At 42.3% G+C, this 11560-nt stretch overlaps 1 protein-coding gene across 2 annotated transcripts in view; it reads left to right on the top strand.

The window, feature by feature from the left end:
- Window positions 1-4554, top strand: part of rassf7a (Ras association domain family member 7a) — a 41926-nt gene extending 37372 nt beyond the window's left edge. For both annotated transcript variants that reach the window (XM_036535687.1, XM_036535685.1), the window contains exons 4-6: window positions 992-1184; window positions 3019-3126; window positions 4502-4554. In XM_036535687.1, coding sequence (XP_036391580.1) covers window positions 992-1184; window positions 3019-3126; window positions 4502-4533 — 333 coding nt within the window. In that variant the 3' untranslated portion in view covers window positions 4534-4554. The remainder of the gene's footprint in view (window positions 1-991; window positions 1185-3018; window positions 3127-4501) is intronic.
- Window positions 4555-11560: the final 7006 nt, after the last annotated feature.

Consider the following 11560-nt stretch of genomic DNA (forward strand, 5'->3'; position numbering starts at 1 on the left):
ATGTTGTGTCTCATCCTATTTATAATACTCATTTTCAAAATGTCGCTATTGATTGTGTGCAAAAAAGACATGCGCGTTCAGAACGGAGCCTCGACTTGTCTCCTTGGTGGTGAATAATTAACTTGTGTAATTCAACTTAATGGCCACCGCCTCTAGGTGCAAATTGCTTCCCAGAATACACCTAATGCAAAGTCATTGAAGTATACATTAGGACTAGTACAATGTGCACTGTAGATGTAATAGCAATAAATATATCTTTTTCGTTTAATTATTTCCATTTTGTTTGAAATCTGACATGGAAACTGGAAGTCATTGTCCCTTTTACTGTCAATTTACCTGTTGTCGCCCTGACTCTAGAAATGAAATTTTGGGCCCTGCTGCCCCCGCGTGGCTGTGATCTGAATCACAGTCGGGGTGAGACTTAGACATGAGCAAAGGCAGAATGAACGCACAATTGAAGTCTCAAGAGGGGATATCCACGGCCAGGGATGTTTCTAACTATTGAAAAGATTGGGGGCTAAGTCAAGTTTTGGGCTTGTCTTTTTTTTTTTTTTTGAAGGGAGATCGGCATTGGGAGGTTGGGGAAGTTATGTCTACCTTTATAATAAATAAATATTATCACACCTTTGGACGCTGCAAGTCAAGTTCCACTCTGTTACACAGTCTGTCTGTTGTTTTGCTATAAACACCTCCTTTTTCCATGTACCCTTTAATGTCTGATGTTTCTAAGTGGTTTAATATACAGTATTTAAAGCTTTGAATGCAGCATGTTGTATGGTCCCCAATATGTATTTTACACATGCACCTGTGTACCACATGTATGTGTGCCATCCAAGTTACAGCCTGCATTGATAGTTATTCAATAATCCAGTCTTCAAACCGACCGAAGATCAGTGTGCACCCACCACCTCCCATTGAGTGACAGCTACTTAGTGTGTCACTAATGGAGCCCTGTCTCTTTAACCTCCACCCACGCCCCGCTCCACTCTAGGAAAAGAATGAGGAGATGGATGAATTGAACAAAGAGCTGCGGCAGTGCAACCTGCAGCAGTTCATCCAGCAGACGGGTGTCCTGCCCACCCAGACGCAGATGCGCACAGACCTCCATGAGCAGCTGGAGCAGCTAGAGCCACTGGGGCAGGTGGAGCAGGCACGGTACCTGTCAGATGGCTACAGCAGTGGAGGTAAGCTAGATCTGCTTGCTGAAATGGGGAGATGCAAGCACTCGTTAAAGGCGTGATTGCTCATAGGGGATTGGCAACTGATGTATACAGGGGTATGCTACACGCCCGCACACAGAGAACTGTCTAGGCTTACATATACATGCACACACAAACTCACACACAACACTGCCTGTGTTTGTATGTATGTATGTATGTATGTGTACACAGATTGGCGTGTACCTCTCACATTTAAAAAAATGTCAATGTCTAGATTAAAATTCAGTGGTAAGATTTATGACCTCAACAGTTGAGGAATGCAAGCACCCTCCAGAGATGTGCTTTGAATGCATGCAAATGGGAGTAAAAGTGATAAGCTGGCAGGAAACTTGTCCTTACAGAGATCTCTGTGACTTGGCTCTCTTAGCGCTGCAGGGGCGGTTTGTTGCTTAGGGCGGTCGGGTGGCGCACCACCAATGGGGGAAAGGGAGGGAATTTTTCACATTCTACCACAGTGTTACCCTAGCTGTGACTGTTCTAGACAGTTTGTCCTGCCAATCAGCTTCAAGTCGTGTTCCGTGGAGTACCGCCCCTTTCGGGTGATTCCAGTCTGTTTGAAAATCGCCCAGATCGCTCTGATAGACTCTCGTTAAGGCAATTTTTTTCAAACTGCAGGCACTGCAATGCAATATCTGTATGGGTTCCGGGTGGACTTGCGCTAACGTGCCTTTGTCATACATAACCTGGTGTAGGGACCACCGGGGCTTGTCACATTCAAGGTCAACATGGCTAATGTTAACTCAACTCAGAGCAACTCGATCGTGTCATTTCAGAGAAATACTGTTCAGTCATCGTAGTAATCAGGATAAATTGGCAACTAAAGAATTAGGACCACCCAGACCAAATTTAAACATCTATCTAGACAACATCTAGGGGGTGAAATCGTATAACCAGGGATTTTCGTGGAGCTGGTATGAGCGGAAAACATGGCTAGCAGGCTGCAAAGTAGCTAATGCTTTGTTCTGCTACCCTTGCATTCTGTTCCAGATTTGCTGCACCTAAATTAAATGTTATCTGATGAAGACTGAATCAGATTATTGTGAGAGTGAAGACTTTACTCAATTTTATTTGATTAATGGTAAAGCAGGTCTCTCTCTTCACATTCAAAGGTATTTGTGAGGGCAGACTGTTAGATGACAAAGTATCTGTTGATGACCACGGTGGATTGTTCAATCATTGTAGAGCCAAAATAATTTTAGTCAAGAAGACATTTACAATGAACTCCTGGATGTAGCTGTTCACAAATACTGTACAGTATGTAGCTTAAGGAGAAATCTTTGTGTTGTGTTGCCATTTAGTGGTTACTGGTGGTATTGCCATGTGAGGTGACCAGAAAAAACAAATTGTTAAATGCAATGTGACAATGTCAAGTTAGCTAGCTGACTAATTTGCACAATGCAATGTGACAATGTCTAGTTAGCTACCTGTTAATTTACCCATTGAAGGGGTCACCTTAGCCATCATCGCAACAATGCAACACTGCCCCGCCTGAGAGATTTGTTAGGAGCCACCACTGCAGCACTGTACAACAGGAGACTGCTACAGCTGGCTGAATCTCTTAAACCTTGCAGCTGCACATTGAATAGTCTAACATACAGTTTCCATTTTAACCCTCATGAGACGGTTTTAATTCTCTGAGAATGAGGATTGGTAAGTCCTGCAGGTCTAATAAATGTAAGAAATGGACCCAAGATCAATGTACTGTTATTTAAACTGCCAGAACTTGCCTCATACCCCACTCTGCACGTGGAATAATGCAGAAACTGACCCTGTTTGCTACCCTTTGCCTCCCCAACAGGCTCTCTCCCATACTCCACAGACTCGCCACCTCGCCCCACAGCCAAGCAGTTCCTGGGGAACCCACGTAATCTGCAGAACCCCCTAGTGTCCAGCCTCAACCCCGAGGGTGTGTATGTGTGAGATCTGCTCCTGCCAATCCTGCCTATCCCACCCTCAGCTTGCTGCCTGACTCCGCCCTGCCGAAAACACCACGCCCAGCTCCCCTGCTGGCAGGGAGATCCCGGGCCGCCCCTCTCCTGCATGTGCCTGCATGGAGTATCCTCTACCCCCTCCCCAGAAACTCTCCATTGGGCTACTTGTACCTCTCTTCTCCTCACATTTTCTCTCTTTTGCCAACTCCAATTCCACCCTTTTTCACTTTTGTGTTGTCTTTTTCCACAGTACTCCCTGCCTTATTCAAACATCATTTCCTCCCTCCTACTGAACCACTCTACCGTATTCTTTATCTGCCTGCCCCCCATTCCCTCTGTCTTTCCTCTGCAGGCTGTGAGACTAAGGGTTGCACCGGTCTCTGACTAACCCAGCAGCACAGAAAAGAGACAGAGTGGTTGAGAGCTCTTTATTTATTCATTTAATTGCTCTCTGCAACAGCTGTTTTCAACAGAAGTACGAGTTGCTGAGCCTCACTGGCTGCTGAAAAGAGCATACATCCAAACAAAAACAGTAACAGATACAGTCTTCTGTCAGTACTGTGTCTGCAGTGCCATGAAATATGTATCTGTTTGATGATCATTTTGGAAATAAAGAAACACTGGTTAATTTAATGTTCTCTAAACCCTCTGCATCTCTGCTGTGGAAAAGGAGAGCTCTGTGTAGCCCCTTCCCTGCTGCTCTGCTGGTCCGTGTGCTTTGTGGACTGTGTGTCTAATCCACGGCTGGGTCAACACCCCTGGCCATGAATTAGACCTGAGCAGCTAGCACTTGTAAAGGAAGCTGGGGAATTTCTTGATTTTTAAAATGGGGGGTGTGACATCACTGCCAGCTTGAAGTATCCTCCCTATGGCTCACTGCACCCCTGCACATGGCTCCAGCATTCCTAAATTCTGGAAAATTTGCTGAGTCTAGTAGTGCCTGAAAAATACACGTGCCAGACTCGTGCCTCCCGGTGACAGCTCTGCATGTTTCACCTCGCAGACAAGTGCAACTGATGCTGTGTATTTTTGGGTCTGCGCCTCCCACACACACAAGCCCTGCTAACGTCCTCTGACAGACTGGCAGGCCAAGTTTGTTGAGTGAGCATGCACTCCTTCTGTCTCGCTCTCTCCTTTCTGTCTCTCCTGAGTACTGTGCTGTACTCTGCTGTGCTTCTGTGACATGGGAAAAAGGTACTCTCTAATATTGTGGAGTTGAGGTCAGGGTGTATGATTTCACTGGGTGCTGTTTTTTCCCTCCAAAAAGCCTGCTTTTTTAAAATTAAGCCCCTCTCCGCATGAAACAAAACAATAGTAGCGTCACGCTCATTATTTTTGTGTGTCTTGCAGTCTTGACATCCAAGGAGTCCTCATGGAGATAAAGCAGGGACCGCAAGCCCAAGGACTTGTTCATTGTTCAATCTTTATTAAACCATGTATTTAACCCTTGTTATATATGCAAAGCATGTATTTACTGTAAAGTATTTTATGATACTAGTGAATTATTTCTTTGTCTGTGTATGTATGTATGTATAATAAAGGATCTTGCATTGCATACTAGATGACTCCTGTGTTTTCCTTACAACTTTTTCCTTGGAATAGACCTCAGACACCTTTTGCCCTCCCCATATCTTGTGGCCAGTGTGTGTGTGTGTATACATATATATTAGTCAGGGCAGGGCTTCATGGTCCATGCATTGCATTATCAACAGAGTTCCACTATCTGCAAGTTTTTCCCCTTGCTCCTACGACATGAGCAGAGACCCAGTGTATTCTTTCTGGTGTATAAATAACTTATCTAGGTTAAACACACCCGCACTCACAGCTTCCACCAAAGGCCAGGATTATCTCATGGAGATATTAAGCACTTGTGTTTGTTGGTATTAGAGATACCTTTCATAAATGGCACTCGGCAGCCGGCAACAGCTGTCATGTGATTTATCTCAGATGTAAACCACTGCACGATCCATTATTGTTGCCTACAAACACATTTTTCTGAATGTGTGCAATGGCAGCTACTTGTAGGAGCATGTGCTCTTATTGCGTACTCTTGTGTACGCTCAGTGTAAGTACTCTTTACATGTTTGTCCCATGTATTCCAGTTTCATACAGTCCGTCCTCTGTGCTGTGGTGTGAATGGACTAGACGACTGGAGGATGCTGGGAGAACTGCATTCCTCGTGAGCCACAGAAGTTGTGTTCTTTCTTCCCTCTAGCTTCCATGCACCATTTATCCAGAAAAGACATTTACAGGATTCTTTCATGAATGAAGCAACAAAACTCCGCCACCTGCCTGTTTCTTGTGGCTCTCAATCCACTTTAGTTTTCAGTGCTGTCAGACGATGCCACCCCTATATATAAATGAAAATGCACACTGTGGGTGACTTGTGGCTTGAGTAACATGCACCATCACTGTTATATAACATCTTTCAGTAGCTGCAATGCACTTTTGTCTAAATATTTGGGGTTTTTTTGCAAATACTTGATGTGGAGCCCTTCACACACACAAAAAATTAGAACATGTAGCTGGAGCTGAAACTCCATGCTAAAGTGTTTAGCATTTTGTTATGTCTTTTTCCTTTTTTCCAGTAATTTATTGATATCATTAATATTTTTGCATTCATAACACTGAGTGACTCAGTGTGAAGTACTCTTGATTTGGTTTTGTTCTGTGAGGCGGCTGAAATATCTGCAAAGGCAAACTGAGCAGGACTGGTGAGTAATTAATTAACTACAAATTGGATTATAGCTGATAATATGGAGGGCCTGTTTCTGCTTACACATAACACATCAGTATGGGCGTAATGACTAGAGATGGCAACGGGCAGTGAACTGCTCGCTGCCCAGGATGTGTCTGTTAGAGTTTGGCTCCGAATCCCCCTCCCCACAATTGAACGCTCCTGATTCATTCAGGTATGGCAATAGCTCCAGCATCTACATTCTTGGTGCAGACAAATGAGAAATCGAACGTTGTGGAGTGTGTGATAGCTCTTCCTGCGTTCTGGAGAGTCCACAGGTTGCCCCAGATCTTGACCAAATGGAGTAAATGCTAGTGACATAAGCAGGCATCTGCTGTAACGGGCCAATTGCACCTGCCTAGCATGAAGTCCGAAAGGAAGAGGAACCAAAAGACTGGGTTCTGAGTGACTAAATTTGGCAGCTCAAGTCCAGCCCAGTAAACCAGTGGATTGAGCCTCCAACTTAAAAAAGAGCCTCTTTCATAGTCTTCAGTGCAGGCAGGAATTATCACACATGGAGATCCGCAGGTTAATGAATGTTACAATCAAAGCGGAATCCATCTTAATCTTTAGGAAATCCCTTTCTGTGGATCTCAACTGCTGCCATTATCTTTGCCCCATGACAGTGACAAACATACATCCACACACAAGAAGTGACACTCTAAATGTGCTTGCGAGGGATAGAGTCCACCAAAAGGTTACTTTACCAAGAGTTATTAAGGAAAAAACTCCTGACAACTGACATCCTCTCCTATCTAAACTTGTCAAAATGTGAATTGGAAAGGGATATCTGAAGGTGTAAGTGCGATCAGATATTAGAAACACATTTTCTAGCTGGTGGAACCACTTATAAGGCCAGAGAAAATATTATTAAGATTATATATTATTATCCCACCTTTCAAGAGATGTGTTTGGGGAAGGGGTCAATTAAATTCAGCAATATGAGAATGAAGGGAACCATTTTCTTCATTTCCAACAGCATGTGGCCTCTGCCCTACCTCACCAGCTTAAGCCAGCTGCAAAGCGAATACCAGTTTTTTCCTCACCAAATTAACCCTTTACTTCCTTGTGGTTAGGGGTCAGATTTTGATCTATTTTTCATCCATCGTTTACTCTGCACTTAAAATTCGAAGTTGGCCAAACAATAACCACTACACAAAGACAATATAGACAACAGACAATTTATTCAACTGCACATATATCAAGAAGTGTACATGTCTTTGTTTCAGATGCCTTACCCCACCATTCCCTTAAAATAAACACACACACACACGGGAATACATTATTTAAGGTAAATGAGGACGTATATTTCGATAAATACAAATAAACTAAAGACAAATAAAGTAAACACTGTTTATCGAGTATAATGTAACATGTTCAACACTCACCTTCCAACTTTTGGTTTCACTGTTCTTAGGGTAATTGGTGCGAGGGAATATCCACTGGCGTTTTCAACACAATACGCTATTGCCACTGCCGCTGTGTCTCTGGTGAACCAGTCGCACGTCGCCAAGAAAAGAACGAGCACGATGCGCAGTACACTATTTTCCACATGACTGGAGTTCTTTTCGTCCAACAGAGTACTGTGCGCGTCGAATGGGACGTTTATGGTGTTTATAGCAGAAGGAATGGGCTCCGCGCACTGTTAACGGCGCAGTCTCTGTCCCGCTTCTGCCTCTCCCGGCGCTATATCCAAGACTGAGGGACTGAGCGACAGCCCGAAAAGCTGGTTAGCCGCTGTCACACGCACAGTGGAATGTGGAACAGCGCAATGTGCGTTAGTCAGTGGCTTACCTGCTTCTGGAAATCACAAGGTCCACAACGTGCTCTACACAACGTGTGCTATAAGAAAAATGGATAGCTAATTGCAATTAAACAACCTAATAATAATAACAATTCTCACGGAAATTGAATTGACACAACTGTGCACTCATGGCACATAAAAAACAGTAAGCATCTACGACTGCTGACAAGCTTTGCTCTGCCTGTCGCATTCCACCAAGAGCAGTCAATCAACAGTTATTTTCAAAACCTAGCTGTAACTTTATTTTTAAAAAGATAGCCATTCTGATATAATACAGAGTCTTTTCCCAACTAACATTTTCAATAAACTAAAGGTTTCTGTATTTCGGATAGAAAATATTTATCTAGCCAGTCAATAAGACCACGTTTAATAATTGCATTATAATCGCGATATGGTATAGTTGATGTCTATAGGAAAATCCTGCATTATTTGCATTACTTATATCAGAAAATAGACATTTTAAGAAAATACTATATTACAGCTAACCATCAGTTAGGTACTCACCAGTGCCTGAAGTTTTCTCTTGAAGCTCTCTACATACAGGAAAAATGTTAAATGGCTGTAATATTTACATAATTTCAATATATGTAATACTGCCTAAGTTTCCTGGTGAAATAATGCACATTTTTGTGAACTTACATATTCTTTAATGGCTGTATAGCTAGCTACTGTACCGCTGAAGTTCAGTACAGTTGCACTGATACAGCCCAGCCCACGCCTCTGCATCTGCAACCTGACCTGGATATGTAAATTTAACGGTTATTGGCATGACAAACACCCAGTAAACAGACAGGTATATGCCATAAATCCCGCCCTACAATGCCTCCTATCGTATTACAACCTATGAGGGGTGTGTCAAGCACCACCAATGGGTTCGGTGTATTTCCTTGAGTTAGTTGGGGCGCGGTGCGTTCATTTTTGCACGTCTTACTTTGGGAACGAACCATTTTCATGTCATGAACTTCCTGCCCTTGGCGTTTTTTTCCTCACGGAATCATCGTCATCTTGTTTCCCCGTATTTTTAAAAAAGTTGCCACTGATGCAATGTCGGTAATTTGAGTCGAAGGGGAAGTGATTCAGTCCAATTCGAGAAAGAGCGCTCTACCCGTGGTACGCAGAGTGGTTGAACTCTGTACGCTTGTGTACAGCGTTGCCATAAGACTACTGTCGATGTGCACGTACAAAGGATGCAGTATGACAACGTCGACAAAGCGATGCAGGAGAAAGCGATAGAAAACCTGATCACAGTTCAGGCGCATCTTGAGAGCCGCTTAATTACTTTTAAAACAAGTGGAAAGCAAATATTTTCTGAAATGTAGGGAAAGTCCAGAAATATTGCGCTTCGGTTGGCCCATACATGGCAAGTGCGCAGGCAGAAGAAAACATCAAATTCCCCCTACATAACACATTTAAAGTTAATTTGACACATTTCCACTGAGTTAAAGCTGGAGGGTGGAGACGTTAGGCAGATAACTTCTTTCTATTTTGCATTAGTTGTTTGTTCCCTTAAAATTTGAATGCAGTTGCCCAGGTAGCCAAAATATTACAATAGTTCCTCTCAAAACACGGGCTTCCCTTTAGTCATGTGTGAGAACATGGTGTGATGTATCAGCCGATGAGGGACTGGGAGGGATAAATTCGTATAAAACGCTGTTTTTTGGTATAAATCCAGCTTTTTAAACTTAAAGGGATGAAATAATTCAATATCAATTTACTAAGTTTTGTCGACAATATTTTGATGGAACGTTTCTTATTTTATGACCACAACTATGCAGTGACTTGTTGGAACAATCTAACTTTTAATCAGATTTTAATTTCTCGTAATGCACACAGCAGGCATGTACTGCATAGCATTTGGCTGCAGATATGGATTTTATGAGAACAGTCCCTCTTGTAGCCTTTGTTCAGTTGCTTACCATTTGAAGAATAGATGGCTTAATTGGTGCATTGCCATGAAACAGCCAATCACTCCACTGAGTCCATATGCATATGACAGGGCTTTTTCCAGTTAACTAATATTTGAAAGTCAACTTGTACAAAGTAGATAAATCTTTAAAAGCATCCTTTGTTTTCCACAGGAATACTGAATTTTCTAGCCAATGTTACGTTCTTTGATGGTGTTTGTTTTCAATAATCTATTGACTACTAGAACGCTAGCTAGTCAGCAAGCTAGCCTTTGTTTACTGAAAACAACCATTAAGTAATTTGGCTAAGATACATTACAAGGACTCTATTTTTAGTAACCGAGTGATATAACAAATTTCACACAGTATGTCATCTAGCTACATGCTGACCATCGCACAAGAAGCTAACTAGATAGTTTCAGATATATTGGACCTTATTAAATTTGCCTTTTACCTTTTCGCCAGACGGACATACTTTGCTCCTTATAGACAAAACTCCGTCCCACAGAAAGCCAGTTTAAATGCTCGTTGTTAAGAGTTTATATTGGCCAGCTTGTAGGATTTTGTTAAATACCTTAAAAGAAAAAGCTATCTGAATTATGAGGTTGCTGAGGAAAATAAATGTGACCATAGAATCCTGCTATCAGCTGAGCATTGGAAGAATAGACACATGAAGTACGTCTATGGAGAGTACAATTTTAAAAAAGCTTGTCTGTAATGCACTCAAACTCTTCCCCATAATCTCCACAAAGTTGATGCTGAATGCTACATTCCTGACAGCCTTTGTGCTCGTTGTTATCATAATCATACTTGCAACACAGACTAATTTGCATTTTGTGCTCTCTTCTTTAAGTCATAGTTTGTTGGCTTGTATGTTGTAATTGTCTCTTCAACACTAGTGGAGTTTAGCTGGCTGTGTCTGCTTGGCATGCTATGAATCGGCTCAGAAGCATTGCCCCTATCATTCCTCTTCCTCAGGGCCAAACATCTATTGTTTTCCCAGATAGTGTGGCAAACCCTGTAGCTTCAAGTAACTAGTACAGTAACTTATTCAATTTTGTATGTGGCAGCCACCAGAATGATTATATGTAACAAAGGGTGGAAAGCAAGATCTGCAGTACAGAAAGTGATTCTCAGAGTTCTAAGAGTTGTGGCATTTCATAGGGCCTTTGAAGTCTCTAGTCAAATTGATGGTAAGTTCCACAAGGAGGCCAACAGGAAGTTATGCGCAATGTTTGTGACTAAACTACATCACTACCCTATTGAACAATGTGTTTGTGAATGGCCATAGTCTGTGGTTTTAATTTGTAGGTTGTTGTGGATGATGGAGGATGAAATGACAAATAGCTAAAGTTTTTTAGTTTTAGTTTAGCTTTTTAGTTCAATAGTGGTGGTGATAGTGGTGCATTGTAAGGGAATCCTTTCCACCATGGCTATTGGGAGGGCTTTGCTCAAAGAAATCCCTGTCCTATACTATACAATTTAGAACTTGTCAGCTGTTGTTTTGTGTTATTTTGACAAAAAACTTTTGGCTGCCTTGTAAACAGGGTCACTGTTGAGGCTGGCATTAAAACTATCCATGGTGTATGCAGAAGTGGGGATAACCAGTTGATGTGCAGCTTGTAGGTAATAGTTCCTCACTTGTTACATCCTACACTGCCCCCAATCTCCTTACCAGGTGTCCCCCTTAACATGAACATTTTGTGACAACATTTAGTTGGCCAGTGACTTGGTAAGAAGTGAGAGTTTTAAATGGTTCATTTTGGGATACTTTCCATCCACACTCAGCACCTAAGCAACAACAGAACTCCATGGTAGAATTCATCAAGGCATTGTAAGAATAAACTGAGTAGTGCCCTGTACAAAAAAGACAATGAGATCATCTTCTCTTCCCAAAAACCACAGGACATGGTGACAATGTCCACTGCAATAAACAGGTGTTTCACACAGCTGTTCAAATCCAT

The sequence above is a fragment of the Megalops cyprinoides genome, chromosome 8 (assembly GCF_013368585.1).
Source record: "Megalops cyprinoides isolate fMegCyp1 chromosome 8, fMegCyp1.pri, whole genome shotgun sequence".
In the NCBI taxonomy this organism is placed as follows: domain Eukaryota; kingdom Metazoa; phylum Chordata; class Actinopteri; order Elopiformes; family Megalopidae; genus Megalops; species Megalops cyprinoides.